Source organism: Ovis canadensis, chromosome 9, assembly GCF_042477335.2.
Source record: "Ovis canadensis isolate MfBH-ARS-UI-01 breed Bighorn chromosome 9, ARS-UI_OviCan_v2, whole genome shotgun sequence".
Taxonomy (NCBI): domain Eukaryota; kingdom Metazoa; phylum Chordata; class Mammalia; order Artiodactyla; family Bovidae; genus Ovis; species Ovis canadensis.
This window is the reverse complement of record NC_091253.1, coordinates 33,684,982-33,702,109: the sequence shown is the minus strand read 5'-3', so window position 1 is coordinate 33,702,109 and position 17,128 is coordinate 33,684,982. Positions and strand designations below refer to the sequence as shown.

The window sequence follows — 17,128 nt, the reverse complement described above, 5'->3', positions numbered from 1 at the left end:
GAACTCCAGGTCTGATTGTGACCAAAACCTGTGTTCTTCCCATTGCTTAACATGCACAGCCTCTCCCATCCTATAATCAAAGGTAACAGATCTTTTTATAAAAACCCTTTTCAAGAATTCCTTGGCGGTTGAGGGATTGGGACTTGGTGCTTTCACTGCTGTTTGATCTCTGGTTGGCAAACTTGAGATCCTGAAAGCTATGTGGTGCAGCAAAACGCAAAACAAACAAACAAAACAAGCTCTTACGTGGAGGGCAAGAGCTGCAAGAAAAGCAAGTTACTTAAACCTGGCTTGGGGCGTGATCAGTATGAGGTCACAGGACCATCAGCTGCAACTGCCATCTACTCTGCAGTCCTCAGACTTCAGTTAGCTAATAAAAGCCAGCCTCAGCTCATGTGATGCTGACAGCAACGTCTATGCAGCTCCTGAGATCTTCACAATAACATTTCACTTGATCACCCTACCTTCCACAATCGCCGCAAGTATGGAGAGACAAAAATTTAAATGGTGACTCAGAGAGTCACCAGCCCTTAGTGAGCTCATGTTTTTCAGAACCAATCCTACACAGAAAACTCCCAAACACAATATGCTTGTCATACAGACTGCTTAAAAGTCATTAGCACAACTAACGGAAGTTCTATCTAGATCTAGTGTTTGCTAAAGGCAGAATGCTAGACCTGACCCTAAAACCTACCCCTTTTCCCCCCATAAAAATAACTGTTTAAATATAAATTATGGAAATATCCATTAAAAGCAATCTCTTAATTAGAAAATAACATTTCTAATGAAATAACATTTCATTAGAAAATAACATGACTATAGACCTCAGCACAACAGATATTTGGGTATTTGCTGGCTGAACTGAGGATAAATTTAGGAAGTCTAAAAAATGCCAAAGTATCTTCTTTCATCTTGCTTTCTACATGATCCATTATTGCTGAAGTTTTCCCATCTTCTCACCTTAACTAGCCTAAGTAAGTAGGATTTTCAGCAATCTCCTGAGAAAAACAGGTTCCCAGGGGTGCTCCCTCCAAACTCATGAGGGGACTGAAGGTGCTGCAACCAACCCCTCCCTCCCTGAGGGGCTTGGCTTCCCTTGGTCCCCCTGCTCTGGGGCGTGACCTTATCCTTCTTCCCTTTCCTTTAAGACAGAAAAAGGGAAGCAGAAGCTGCTGGCTCTTGTCAGGCTGTACAAACTCCTGGGACTGACTTTATTCAATCAGAATAGTGTTTCCCTAGTAACCGGCTATGGCACACACTGATCCTTCTATCTGCTCCCGCAGTGGAAATGCCACCACCTTCTCCATCTTTTTTTTTTTTTCATTTGGCAGCATGGCAAGGCGTGAAGGATCTCAGTTCCCCAACCAGGGACTGAACCAGGCCATGGCACAGAAAGCCCAGAATCCTAATCACTAAGCTACCAGTGGGGCCTCCCCTGTGGCTCAGCTGGTAAAGAATCTACCTGCAATGTGGGAGACCTGGGTTCAATCCCAGGGTTGGAAAGATCCCCTGGAGAAGGGAAAGGCTACCCACTCCAGTATTCTGGCCTGAAGAATTCCATGGACTGTTATAGTCTATGGGGTCACAAAGAGTCAGACACGACTGAGCAACTTTCATTTTTCCTTCAAGCTACCAGGGAGCTCCCTGTCACCACCACCTTTTTTGGGAAAATGACTATGTTTTGTTTTAAACTAACTGAATGAAACCTTCCAGCAATTTCTTTTGATTTGTTTCTTAGACTTCTGGAAGGAGGAGGCCTGCAGCGTGGGGGATGTTTAGGGAAAGATGACGCCCAGAGCATGAGGTGCCAGGTGGCGGGGAAAGCCTGGGAAGGATGATGGACGCAGAGCCAGCGTGCGGGGTTCACGTCTGGTAACTAACAGCATGCCTGAACAAGGCACTGACGTAATGTGCCTTAGTTTCCTCACCTGGATTCGAGGTATAACAACCACCACTATGTCAAACACTGTTCTGTGCGAAATCCACATGAAGCACGCTGCTAGGCACCTCAGAGTGCTCAAAAAGCATCAGTGGCGGGACTTCCCCAGGGGTGCAGTCGTTCAGAAACCACCTGCCAATGCAGGGGTCATGGGTTTGATCCCTGGTTTGGGAAGATCCCACTCGCTGCAGGGCAGCTAAGCCTGCGTGCCACAGCTACTGAGCCAGCAAGTCGCAATTACTGAAGCCCATAAGCAGCAATGAAGACCTAGTAGCCGATACAGAAAATGCACAGATCTTTAAAAAAATAAATAAATAAAAAAATAATATATATATATATATCAGTTGTTTCTGCACAGAGATAAGCAAACGAAGACAATGACTGAATGGCAACTGATGGCATTAAATCCACACAGGAATCTCTTCGCTGAAGGAACCTCCGGGACAGGGAAGTGTGGAGATGAATTGACCCAGGAAACGTGGACGTGATGGCTACTGACTTAAACTAAACATATTTCGTCTCCTGGCAACGAAAGGTTAGCAAGATACTCTATTTCATGGGTGAAAACACCCATGTCAGGGAAAACAGAACTTCCTCCCGAGCCGGGAGCCTTTTACCAGCTATGACCAAAGGGAAACGTCCGAGTCTTGTTTCACTTCCTTTCTTCCCACCGTAGCACCTTTGGGCAACGCCACCTGGAAAAAGGTAGGCGATGCCCCGAGGAAGAAGAAATGGGAGGCCCTATCTGAGTAGGAGAGATTTAAATGATACAAGAATTACAGGAACATCATGGGTTTGTCAAATAAACTCCGAAGTTTAGGAACACAAAGGCCCTACAGTCAGAATTATCCTTTCTCCAGTTTCTGAAGACCTATTTCTATTTTCAACCTTTATTTTCTTTATGATTAGTTGTCACTGTGTAAGACTAATTCAGTGGCATGAAACTATCAATTAAAATTAAGTTGTCAGGATGACAGACACATACATATATTCATCTCATGGGACAGGAAAACGAAGAATTTGACTGGTCAAATTATCCAGGTTGTCTTTATTTTACAATAAAGCGTAATCACCTGTAAGGTAGCCGTTTGTACCAAGCAGATTTGCGACAAGGGTCTCATGTAAGACCACAGAGGTCTGTTTGATATGGGTAACTAACTCAGGATCAAGGCATTTTAAGCTTGAGTTCTGGGTCTTTACAGTAGGCAAAGATGCAATGCTGAGACTGGGAAGATGAAGAGGAGGAAACAGCTCCTCCGTTTCAGGAAGGAGCCAACAAAATTATGATATAGTTTTCCTTTGGCATCTTTCCATCTCCCACTGCCCCACCTCTTGGGACTTAGGAACGGAGGCTTGATTACAAATTAACTCGTACACAGCTGTGGTGGTCGTGCTAGACAGAATGAAGCTTTCTCACTATGAACGCAGTGTGAGAGTGAGGGAGGCTGGTGTGCAGGATTTAGGGACAGCCAGACCACACTGCACGCTCTGGGCTCCCCTGATGGCTCAGCGGCAAAGAATCTGCCCGCAACACAGGAGACAACAGGATTGATACCTGGGGTCCAGAAGACCCAGTGGAAAAGGAAATGGCAACCCACTCCACTGTTCTTGCCCGGGAAATCCCATGGACATAGGAGCCTGGCCAGCTACAGTCCATGGGGTTGCAAAGAGTTGGACATGACTTGGTGACTAAACAATCCTCATGTCTGCTCCTAGGTCAGCAGCTCCAGTATCTTAGATTTTTAGGGATTCTTCTTGTCATCATCTACTTCTGAAACCATAGATTCCCTAACCCTTAAAATCTTTTTCCTTGGGAGGATGTTAAAAGGATATGGGAAGTTGGGAGAAGTTAATTATTTGTAAATCAAGGGCTGAAATGTGTGATGGTCTTCATACAAGTGAAGGGTGACATGCATGTTTGACACAGAAATAATCCCCATTCTTTCAACAAATTAAAAGGCCAAAGTCACTAACGCTTGTCTAAACAAACACAAAAGCAAACAATGGGGGAATGTGGAAGAGAGTTCAGGTTAACCAGTTTCTCTACCTGCTCTAAGTGGGGCCAGTGGTACAAATTCTAGGCATTTCCCAAAGGCATTTTCCTTAAATGTGACTCCATATCAAGGACTGAAAAAGCTTTTTATTTTTAGTTTTCTTCTTTTGACCCCAGGGTCAAGGGCTGGGGAGAGGATTATCACTTCGTTCACTTTATGATCTTGCTTCCTTTGATCAGGCTGCAATTTTTAAACGTTACTTGCGAAATGGCTTACCAGATTTTTCAGCAGTGTGGACAGTTCCTTCGTAAGCGTGGAAAACTTGACAAAAGCAGTGCCAAGATCTGGGTTGTCTCGACTTAAAAAATTACTCCCAAACTTATCAAGAACTTGTGCATAGTTTTCTTCATTTTGTACATGGTCTGAAAAGAAGAAGAAAGAGGAGTCTGAGCTGTTATGTGCCACAGTGACAAGCTACTCTGAACACTGGCTGATCACCAGACACTCTCAAAAAGAAAGCAGAGAAGCTGGATCCATTCTTCACTCAATGTATCTAGAAGGTGGCTGGCAGTGTGCTGAGTGTTCTCACTCTATCAAAGGCAGCTCCCCTCTTTTGTTTCAGAGCATTGAGTTCATTTATACCCCCAATTAATCCACAGAGGCACCACGGGTTAAGGGGTCAAATTACCATCCCATTTTCAAGCATTTAAGAAACTATGATCGTCAGGAAACAAATCAGACCTGATTTTTCTTTCTCATACCCCAGATGCAGTCCCCTGGCCTCTACCTTTAAAAATGTAACAAAAATTTGACAACATCTCACCGCTCCCATGACTATCAACATCATCCAACACCGCCCATCATCTCTTGCCTCCATCCCTACAACCCTTCCTGCAAAAGCTCCTTGTTGCAGCCTCTGGTCTGTTCCCAGCACGGCACCCAGTGTGATCCTGGGGAGTTGTGCGTCTGATCCCGTGAGTCTCGGGGCAGACACTGTCCCTCCCCACGTTCTGAGTCCTTGCAGGCTTACAGAAAGGGGTACTGCACATCCCCATACCCTGAAGTAACCCGGCACCGACCAAGGACGTGTGAGCGCAAGTGGTGCCAGCCTCACGTGGCAGCGTTTCAGTTCCCCGTGCTCAGCTCTGCACATCTCTTTCCTTGTGCTGGAGTGCAGGGAAGCATGAATTTATATGGAGGTCCACAGCAGATGCATGATATTTATGAAAAGAATAAATGAACACAAAACCGTCTATCAGAACCATACCTTTAAAGGCTTAATTCAAACGACAGCTCTTTCTCTTGTAAGCCTCCCCTTACTTGGCAATGATTTTTCCTTGCCCATAACGCTCTGTACCGCTACTGTGGTATTTTCCACCACGTCACATCATATTCGTGTAAGTACTGCTCTTTCCCTGCCCCCAAACAACGAGAGGCAGGGCTTCCCAGTGGCTCACCTCTGCATTCGCACCCAACACACACCACTCACGTGTCAGGGAGCTCAGCTTATGAAGCTAGGGCTCAGTAAAGAGGTGTTGACTTGGATTCGTCGATTACCCTTTCGGGACTTTAAGAAGCATTCACTCCTTAAGTCTCCTGGGTTGTTCAATAATTGAACACTAAATAATTTAAAAATATTTCACTCTCTAACACACCCTCAGTAACTGCCTGGGAGCAACAGTGTGTGTGAGCCTGGACTGGTGGATGCCCCAGAAAGAAGTCAAAATACGACAAAGGTAACAAGCATCACAGCATCAAGCGAAACGAAACGAGGCCTGAGCAGCCTTCTAATTGTCACCACATTAGAAATGCATGATGCCTAGGGTGGATGTCAGCATTTCGGGTTGAGATATTAAAAAAGATAAAATGCAGGTCTAGTTACCTCCCGTAAAGCTGCTCTGAGAAACACAAAAGAAAGGCTACATCAGCTGCAGACAGGATGCCCACGCTTGGCCTCCTTCGTAAGCTGGAGCTACCCCAGCACCTCCTTAGTAAGCTGTCTGAGGCCAAGGGCCTCACCTCGCCCCTGAGAAGCCCACTCTGCCCGACATGCTTTCCTGCTCTGGAGGTCAGCAAAAAAGGGGTTCAGAAACCTGTTTAACCGCTTTCAAAGGAAGGGTCTCAGAATTAAAACCTAAGGGGCAAGCTTTACGTGGCAGGCTTTGTGTCTGCTTGAAATTAGAACACATTTCAAAGGATACATTGAAATCTTTAGATTATAGGATACCCAGGTACCTACCAACCAGTTAAGACATAAACTATTTCAGGATGCTTCTTCTCTCCCTCTCACGCTACCCAGTTCCAACCTCTTCTCCCCTTCCTCGCCACAGCCATTATCCTGAATTTGGACTTCAGGGAGGGGTTAGGAAGTTGTATGAGAAGCTCTCAGTTTATGAGGGATGACAGATTCACCAAAAAATAAGATGGACTTGGACAAGGCAGAGAGCAAGGTCATAGGAAGTTGGCTGAGAACCTTCTCTGACCCAAATGCTTTTCACAATATTGTATTTAACCCACACCAGAACTCTGGGAAGAATTATGCTTATCAGGTAGGTAAAATAAAAAATATGATGAGAGAGGCAGAAGGTAAGACTGGATAAGTTTGGGCAAGATCATGGGTCCTGTATGTTTAGCCCACAAATGAATCACTTCAGTGGCTCAGTTGTGTATGACTTTTTGTGATCCCATGGACTGCAGCAAGCCAGGCTTCCCTGTCCATTACCAACTCCTGGAGCTTGCTCAAACTCATGTCCATTGAGTCAGTGAGGTCTCAAATCATTAGCCATATATATATATCTATCTACACACACACTCACAAGAGTGTATGTCTATATGTAATAACCACATTTGTATGTGCATACGTGCTAAGTTGCTTCAGTGTCCAACTCTTTGTGACTCTATGGACCATAGCCCGCCAGGCTCCTCTGTCCATGGGATTCTCTAGGCAAGAATAGTGGAATAGGTTGCCTGCCTTCCTCCAGGGGATCTTCCCAGGGGATCGACCCAGGGATTGAACCTGTCTCTCTTACATCTTCTGCATTGGCAGGCAGGTTCTTTACCACCAGGACCACCTGGTTTAAGTCCCACATGTATAATCTATACACATGTATATGAAATTTTACACATCTGAAGATAGAACAGCTAATTCAGTGAGCTAAATCTTAGAATACTACCACTAATTCTACTGAGGGTTTAAGTGATGGGAGTTAAATAAAAGGTGCTTAGAACAGTGCCTGGCAGGCGGCACATGCCCCTAAATTATCAGCCACTACCTCTATACCCATGATTAATTACAATATCGAGATGTGTTTCATATCAAATGACATAAGAATGTAGGTCTCCCATGTTTCAAGTATTCTTTTAACATACTGCATTATAAAGCCAACAGCGACAATTCACCCGAAAGATTATATAACCACACACATCCCTTTGTACAAAATTAAGGGTTTACCAAACAGGCTTTCAATAGGCACAGAGGGCAAGGAGGCAGGATTCTGGTGGAGGCAGAAGGGAGGGACAGATTACAGAGTAGAGTAAGCAATTTGAGAGGAATGTAAACTCAGGGGCTTAGGGAAGGAGAGGGAAATGAAGGCCTTGGGCTAGGAGAGCACCGTGTAGGCATGGGTGGGACTTGGGACACAGAGCATTGGTTCAGGACATCTCAGAGAGCAGCACAGTCTGTTTTAATAACTTTACTCAAGTGCCGGATGACTTTTGGAAGCTGGTTACGTAGGGGCTGGGGTTGGAACTTCCTCGGTGGTCCAGTGGCTAAGACTCCCGAGTTCCTGATGCATGGGACCCAGGTTCAATCCCTAGTTGGGGAACTAGATCCCACATGCCACAACTAAGACCCGGCCCAGTCAAACAAATAAATCTTTAAAGTAGAGGCTGGGAGAAGCAGGTGAAGACAGAGATGGAATAAAAGGAAAGAAAAAAAAAATACGGTGAGCGAGAAATCTGATCCATCTCTTATGGAGACCCATGTTTTTCTAATATTTATAGGGGATTCCCTGGTGGCTCAGATGGTAAAGCGTCTGCCGACAATGCGGGAGACCTGTGTTCGATCCCTGGGTTGGGAAGATCCTCTGGAGAAGGAAATGGCAACCCACTCCAGTACTCTTGCCTGGAAAATCCCACGGATGGAAGAGCCTGGTAGGCTACAGTCCGTGGGGTCGCAAAGAGTCAGACACGACTGAGCAACTTCACCTTCTGCCATTCAGGGTATAGTTGCAGAATATAAGACAGCAAATGCTATGTTGCTTCTTTCAGTTCTGACGAAAGAACAAAATAATATAGTTTTAACAACTGAACCAGAAAGGGCCACTTAGTTAGGATTTCAACTGCTGGCATTACTTTGGAGAGATGACGAAGATACACTAATCCCCTGATATGTTCCGCACAGCTTGAAATCACCTTTGTATACTCACTCAATGGCTCAGCAGGTAAAGAACCAGCCTGCCAATGCAGGAGACACAGGAGACGAGGGTTTGATCCCTGGATCAGGAAGATCCCCTGGAGGAGGAAATACCAACTCACTCCAGTATTCTTGTCTGAAAAATCCCACGGACAGAGGAGTCGTGAGCCACAGTCCATGGAGTGCAAAGAGCTGGACACGACTGAGCACAGCACACACACACACACATTTAAGCACCACGGCAGTATCTAGGTAGTGACCTCTTACTCTGGCTGTAACAGTGGCAACTGCTAGTTTGCTGAGCATTCAGTACTGAGCACTGCTGAGCACGCCGCTCACTGCACTGAGCACTTTACATGCATTTCTTCAATCACGCTTATTAACAAGCCTATGAGATAAGTACCGTTATCATCCTCATTGGGAAGACGCTGGAAAAAAAAAAAAGGCCAAGGCCACACAACGCATAAGGGAACTTAAATTAGCACTTTTTACTCTCAGAGCTGTGAGACACACTCAGGTCTATTACTGACACTTCGTGATGCACTGACCCAGCAACTTCACCTTCTTCTAAACCTCATTCCCATGCTATGAAATGGAGGTGATGACGGTACTGACCTCACAGGAGCATGGCAGAGATGGAGTAAGATACCGAGTGGTATACAGCAGACTCGATACATTTCTACCACGACAAGGGCAACAACAGTGATGGGGACAAACAGCAGGCTGCCCGGCCTAGGCTGGGGGGCAGGGGCTTCCAACAATATTCAGAAGGTGATGTCTGCACTCAGGAGTTTACACTCCTAGTGGCTGGCAGTAACAGGTGCCTTGGGAATACATTAAATACAGTGTTCTTTAAAATATCTTGTATTTCTCCAGTGAGGCCTTCCCTAGAATTTTCAGAAGCACAGCAATGATGAAACAGGCCTTTCTCTGAGGGGTGTCTGCCTGACTGTCACCCTGTTAGACTTCACCCACCCGGGAAACGTTCCCAAACCCTCCCTGACTGGCCCACCAAGCCCACCTCCGATTCTGTCCCAGTCATTTAATAACGACACAGAGGATATTCTAAAACCTAAGGCAGCTGTTTTACAGATAAGAAAAGGGAGACTCAGCGGTGAAGCCAGGTGAGGACCCAGTTTCGTCGGATTCCAGACCTTATCTTTTTCCACTGACAGGCGCAGGAAAGATGGTCATGGCTATGGGGATACGAGTCACAAATAATTACGTGGAATCTATTACGTGAAAGACTGAATGATGAATAGCAAGAAGAAAGGGGGGGGGGGGGAAGATGGACCTCCTGTTCCATGACAATAATATGATTATTATAATAACAATAATAATTGTAACAATGAATGATAGCTAATTTTTAAAAAGGTTTATTTATTACTTTTGGCCGTGCTGGGTCTTCATCGCTGCACGGGAGAAGTCCATTGCAGTGCCCTCTCTCGTTGCGGAGCATGGGCTCAGTTGCTCCACTGCATGTAGGAGCTTCCCTGGTTGGCGAGGGAATCCGTGTCCGTTGCACCGGCAGGCGGATTTTTAACCACTAGACCGCCAGGGAAGTCCCCTTGTAGCTAAATTTTTTGATGACTCACTATACCAGGAACTGTGCTAGACATTTTTCCTGAGAATTTAATGCTCACAAGAACATGCTAATATTACCCCCCTTTCACATATGCAGAAGTTGGCTTAGGGAGGTTAAACAAGTCACATCCGGTGACACAACTAGTAAGTGGTAATGATACGTGCTGACTGCAGAGCCTGAGTTATTTTTGACTGACTGGGCGGCTTACAAGATCTTAGCTCCCCAACTAGGGACCAAACCCAGGATCACGGCAGTAAGAGCACTGGATGCAAACCACTAGACCCCAGGGACGTCCCCCTAGCCTCGTTCTTAACCGACAGGCTTGGCTAAGTGCTGGGGAGCCCCTGGTGCTGTTGTTCGTGTCCGACTCTTTGCAATTGCAGGACTACAGCGTGCCAAGCTTCCCTGTCCTTCACCATCTCCTGGAGTTTGCCCAAGGTCACGTCCATGATGATGCCCTCCAACCATCTCATTGCAGATTGCCTTCAATCCTTCCCAGCATCAGGGTCTTTTCCAATGAGTTGGCAGTTGGAACCCCTAGTTACTTCCTAATTTGAGCCAGATGTCAAGTGATGGAGGGACTGGAAAATCGAGGTCTTAGTGCGACCTATATGCAACCCTGGTCAGGTGACTAAGGCTCTTGGGGGCTTTAATTTCATCTAGAAAAACAGGTCTAATGAAACCTACCCAGCCTACTCCTGGGGGCTGCCTACCAAGAGGTAAAAGATGTCATCATTAATGTGAAAGCTCTTTGGGGGAAAACAACGGCAACAGTAACAACAACAGAGGACACTAGCCGATCATAGAGGATTATTTCTATTTAATGAGTATCAGGCCTGGAAGGCACTCATCATAAATCCCTCCTAAAGAGCAGCCCCAACCTGGACCACCGCAATCAAATGCTCACAGAGGCATCACACCTGGTGGAGGGACACAGTTCTGGGTGGTGTGGTGACCTCAGTGTGAACCTCCCTCTGGTCCTGCCTGGCCGTGTGTGATCTGGGAAAAGGCACCAAAGTTTTCTGGGTCTTGACTTTGTATGTGAACTGTGGTGGATGATATCCAGAAAGTACATAGCAACTCTCCATAAAAATATCTTTACTTTTACTACTTCTATTCACCCTGAGATTGAGGGCTGAAGTTCTGATGTGATGGACGTTCAAAGAGAATCCAAATTTTATGGCTTTTTTTTTTTTTTTTTGAGGGCTCCAAGTTACATAAGACGTTCCCCTGGTGGCTCACACAGTAAAGAAGCTGCCTGCAACGCAGGAGACCTGGGTTTGATCCCTGAGTCAGGAAGATCCCCTGGAGAAGGGAATGGTAACCCACTCTAGTATTCTTGCCTGGAGAATTCCACGGACAGAGGAGCCTGGCGGGCTACAGTTCATGGGGTCGCTAAGAGTCAGACACGACTTGAGTGACTAACACAACAACGAAGGTACGTAAGACAACTGTGGACCAAAGCCTGGTCTTCCCCTTTACCAGCTGTGGATCTGGGGCAATTTCTGTGCCATCTCTGATGACTCTGCTTAACTGCAGTAATACCTACCTAACAGAGTTATTATGTACAATGGATGAAAAGAGTCTATAATGTGCCTCTCTCTGCCTGGTTTACACTGGCTGTTTATGAAACATGGAGATCTTATTTCCCCCAACTAAGGATCAAACCCAGGGTCATAGCAGTGAGAGCACGGAGTCCTAACTACTAGACCCCAGGGAAGTCCCCCAAGCCTGTGCCCTTAACAGGCTCTAACTGGTTAGAGTCTAATAGGCTTGGCTAACTGTTGGAGCCCCTGATGCTGTTGTTCAGTTAGTAAGTCGCGTCTGACTCTTTGCGACCGCACGGACTGCAGCACGCCAGGCTTCCCTGTCCTTCACCATTTCCTGGAGTTTGCCCCTTCTTCCCTCCAAAGCAAGACTCACTTCCTCAGTTTGCTGTATTCTCTTTCCTGGGAGCCTAGCTTCTCTTCCAAGATCTTTATGCAAGTTATCTTCCACACCAAGAGTCCATAGCAACTTGTGCTTGTCAGTTTATCCTTATGATATTAGAAAAAATCTTCAGGAGGACAGTTTGAGTAGAGGTATTATTGTACTATAGTTACACAACCTAGCCCAAGTTCCCAGTCCACCAAACTTCATCACAGTTCCAGGCCTAGCCTGCCTCTTTCAAGATCAAATGCAACGGTGATCTCCCAAGCAAGTGTCATTCCTTCTCAATCTCTTGCAACACCCAGGCTCCTAGCCTTGTATAATCTGTTGTTATGCAACCAGTTCCCAGCGCTGAGACTGATGTACAAGTTAGTGTTCAGTAAAATGCTCAGTGTCTATAGTGAATTCTCCTGGAACAAGTCTTCTTTCTTCCTTCAAAAGAAGACTCAGCATGGGCCATGTGCCAGGGGTGAAAAAACAATGAACTATAACAACAATTTAAAAAAAAGGCCATGTAATACATGTCATAAATTATAGTGCTGGCATAGAGGGGGAAGCAATAAATTCTTTTATACTATACTATACATACCTGGTGGCACAAATCATACTTGCACAAAATTAATTCCATTTGGTTTTAAAATTACAAATATAATCCATATAGTACTATACAGATGTACAAAGATAAAAATTATTATTTCTTTCCTCTCCTTCAATCATCTCCTTGAAACAAGCCAAGTTAATAATCTATAAACTTTTTTTACACATAAAAAATATATACACACATATAGATTTTCTCCTCTTTCTTAATTCACTTAAAAAATAAATGTGGTATTACATAAGACTCCATGACTTGCTTTTTCCCTCCTGAATAAAGATTGAGAAATTCAATACAATTAAATCTTAATTATTTTAATTGTGATCATCTATAATAAACCCTATCATAATTCACATCTATTATGAAAAGAAGACTGTTTTGCCTAAGGGGTGGCAATTTTTTGTAATACTTGTCACGGATATTTTTTTCCCATTTGTCTTTTCACTTTTCAGTAGTACCCATGGCCATGAACTTTTGAAATTTCATGTAGTCAAATACACCCGTTTCCAAAAAATATTTATTTCATTGCACCGGGTCTTCATTGCGGCACGTGGGATCTTTAGTTGAGGCATGCAAACTCTTAGTTGCAGCAAGTGGGGTCTAGTTCCCGGATCCGGTAACCCTGCATGGGGAGTGCAGTCTTGGCCACTGGACCACCAGGGAGGTCCCAAATATATCAGGCTTCACTCAGAAGACTTCAGAGTTTCCTGCGCTGCTTCTACTCCTTAACCCTTCTAATGTTCAGTACTTTTTCTAAACATCTAAGTCTTTAATCCAGTGCAATGTTATTTGTTCATACAGCAGGAAGAAGGGTTCTAACATTATTTAAAGTATGTCCTAAACCTTCTAGTATTTAATTTGGTTTTCTTTTTAATATTTAAACAGTCAATTCATCAGCAATGGATGCATTCATATGGCACAAGGAAGAGTTCTAATTTTATTTCCTTTCTGTTGTATGAAAATATATTACTGTTTAACATAGCCGGTTGTAGGTACCCTTTCAATATCTGATAAATGAACACATGGCAGAACTTGAATGGAGCAGATCAGGCTTCATAAGAGATGGTACCTGAGCAGCAACCTAAAGAATATATAGTTAACAAGCTGATTTAGGATGAAGCACGCTTCAGGTAAGAGGTAGCAGCCTACTGCCAAGGCACCATCAAGCAGCCAGGGGTTAGAAAGCGAATACCAGGGGGCCTTGGGTCTCTCCAGAGCTCACTGTCTCTGGTCTAGAATCAGGCATGCTAAGTTTAAAAGCACTGCCTTCCACTCCCGTTCATTATCACACGGGCTCAGATCTCTTTTGCCATACCAATCCATGAAGCCAGTAAACCTACCCTGTGACCCCGAAAACAACCTGTTTTAATTTCATAAGATGCCATGTGACTGGGGGGTGAGTTCTGGACTTAAGAGCCTGTGTTTTCTGACATACAACATCCACCTGATTCTGAGCAGTTATTTCATGTCCCTGGGCCTCCGTTTCCCCATCTGTTCCCACTCTCTGCACTGGTTAAGATGAAAGGTAACATCCTTGGAGACAGAACAGCCCTGTGTACGTTTTTTTGTTTTTTTTTTTTTGTAAATTGTCTTTTTCCATACCACTTTGAGTGAGTCATCTCGCTGCCTTTTCAAGGTCATTTTGAATTTGGATCGGTTCTTTCCAAGTTCTAGCTGAGCTTCTGCAGGAATCTGCCCGAGCCCCAGGGGTGTTATCTGGAAACGCAGCGTGCAGACTCCCATTTCCACAGTGCTGACAGGCCCATTAACTCACGGAGCCCCGAGAAAAGATGCCCGCAGAGTTCCACGGGGCTATTACTCAGCATTTAAACGGCACTTGAGCATCACTCCATTATAGCAGAAGCAGAAATGTTCTGTCTTCTGGCTCCATTATTCAGGCTTCCTAACTGCCAGATCAAATACGCATCATGGCCTGGTTTGCTGATGGCTCCTGAGGTAATTTTAGATCTGGCCCCTGAAAAACCTAAAAAGGAGACGAGCAAATTCCTCTCCTACTCAAGTCTTCCACAGCAGGAGTGCCCATCACCCAGTGGAGCCAAGTTTTCTCATAAAAAGATGAACTTTAAAAATATGGCTTAAAAAAATATGGTTTCATATTTCACTAAAAACCTGCATCAAGCACCCACACTGAGATACAAAGATTACTTAGGTCATTATGTCTGTGGCCTCGGGTGCATCTTGTGGCCTTAGTGGTTCCCAGCTTTAGCTTCCTGCCTAATAAATTATGTGGAATTTCTGCTCTGTGCTCTGTGATGACCAAGAGGGATGCGTTGGGAGAGGGGTGAGATGGAAGCTCCTGGGGGAGGGGATATATGTGTACTTAAGAGTTGATTCACGCTGTTGTACAGCAGAAACTAAAACATCATTGTAAACAAATCATACTCCAATTAAATACATAAAAAATTTTTAAAGTTTTTAGAAATTCAGGAGAAGACCCATTTTTGTCACATTATAAAGGGATCTATGATTTCAGAATTTCAGAAGCACAGAGGAAATATTCAGTTCAGTTGCTCAGTCTTGTCCTTCTCTTTGAGACCCCATGGACTGCAGCACACCATGCCTCCCTGTCCAACAACAACTCCTGGAGTTTACCCAAACTCATGTACATTGATTTGGTGATGCCATCCAACCATCTCATCCTCTGTTGTCCCCTTCTCCTCCTGCCCTCAATCTTTCCCAGCATCAGGGTCTTTTCAAATGAGTTAGCTCCTCGCATCAGGTGGCCAAAATGTTGGAATTTCAGCTTCAACATCAGTCCTTCCAATGAACATCCAGGACTGATCTCCTTTAGGATGGACTGGTTGGATCTCCCTGCAGTCCAAGGGACTCTCAAGAGTCTTCTCCAACACCACAGTTCAAAAGTATCAAATCGTCAGTGCTCAGCTTTCTTTATAGTCCAACTCTCACACCCATACATGACTACTGGAAAAACCATAGCCTTGACTAGATGGACCTTTGTTGACAAAGTAATGTCTCTGCTTTTTAAAATGCTGTCTAGGTTGGTCATAACTTTCCTTCCAAGGAATAAGTGTCTTTTAATTTCATGGCTGCAGTCACCATCTGCAGTGATTTTGGAGCCCCCCAAAATAAAGCCAGCCAGTTTCCACTGTTTCCCCATCTATTTGCCATGAAGTGATGGGACCGGATGCCATGATCTTCGTTTTCTGAATGTTAAGCTTTAAGTAAACTTTCTCATTTTCCTCTTTTACTTTCATCAAGAGGCTCTTTAGTTCTTCTTCACTTTCTGCCATAAGCATGGTGTCATCTGCTTATCTGAGGTTATTGATATTTCTCCCAGCAATCTTGATTCTAGCTTGTGCTTCATACAGCCCAGAATTTCTCATGATGTACTCTCCATAGAAGTTATATAAGCAGGGTGACAATATACAGCCTTGACGTACTCCGTTTCCTATTTGGAACCAGTCTGTCCTTCCATGTCCAGTTTTAACTGTTGCTTCCTGACTTGCATACAGATTTCTCAAGAGGCAGGTCAGGTGGTCTGGTATTCCCATCTCTTGATGAAGTTTCCACAGTTTGTGGTGATCCACACAGTCAAAGGCTTTGGCATAGTCAATAAAGCAGAAATAGATGTTTTTTCTGGAACTCTCTTGCTTTTTCGATGATTCAGTGGATGTTGGCAATTTGATCTCTGGTTCCTCTGCCTTTTCTAAAACCAGCTTGAACATCTGGAAGGTTACAGTTCACGTATTGCTGAAGCCTGGCTTGGAGAATTTTGAGCATTACTTTACCAGTGTGTGAGATGCGTGCAATTGTGCGGTAGTTTGAGCATTCTTTGGTATTGCCTTTCTTTGGGACTGGAATGAAAACTGACCTTTTCCAGTCCTGTGGCCACTGCTGAGTTTTCCAAATTTGCTGGCATACTGACTGCAGCACTTTCACAGCATCATCTTTTAGGAGTTGAAATAGCCTCACTGGAATTCCATCACCTCTGCTAGCTTTGTTTGTAGTGATGCTTCCTAAGGCCCACTTGACTTCACATTCCAGGATGTCTGGCTCTAGGTGAGTGATCACACCATCTTGATTATCTGGGTCGTGAACATCTTTTTTGTACAGTTCTTCTGTGTATTCTTGCCACCTCTTCTCAATATCTTCTGCTTCTGTTAGGTCCATACCATTTCTGTCCTTTATTGAGCCCATCTTTGCATGAAATGTTCCTTGGTATCTCTAATTTTCTTGAAGAGATCTCTAGTCTTTCCCATTCTATGGAAATGTTAGCAGAATCTAAGACAAATCTTCTTGCCCTTGACAAGGACAGAGTGCAGTGCATTCAAGGGAGGACGTGAGCACACACACACGAAAGTGGTCAAGAGGGCTAGGCTGGATTCCTTGATTGTTACTTAATTTACTTTTTGGCTGTGCTGGGTCTTTGCTGTGGTGCAGGCTTTTCTCTGGCTGTGGCAAGCCAGGGCTGCTCTCCAGTTGATGGGTGCAGGCCCCTCCCTGTGGTGGCTTCTTTTGTTGAGGAGCACGGGCTCTAGCGCATGTGGGATTCAGCAGCTGCAGCTCCCAGACTCTAGAGCACAGGCTCAGTAGTTGTGGCACATGGGTTCAGCTGCTCCAAGGCATATAGGATCTTCCCAGATCAGGGATCAAACCTGTGTCTCCTGCACTGGCAGGTGGATTCTTTACT

At 44.8% G+C, this 17,128-nt stretch overlaps 1 protein-coding gene across 3 annotated transcripts in view; it reads right to left on the bottom strand.

Annotated features, from left to right (window-relative positions):
- Positions 1 to 17,128, bottom strand: part of ASAP1 (ArfGAP with SH3 domain, ankyrin repeat and PH domain 1) — a 334,855-nt gene that overhangs the window by 108,042 nt on the left and 209,685 nt on the right. For all 3 annotated transcript variants that reach the window (XM_069600954.1, XM_069600955.1, XM_069600956.1), the window contains exon 5: positions 4,210 to 4,355. In XM_069600954.1, coding sequence (XP_069457055.1) covers positions 4,210 to 4,355 — 146 coding nt within the window. The remainder of the gene's footprint in view (positions 1 to 4,209; positions 4,356 to 17,128) is intronic.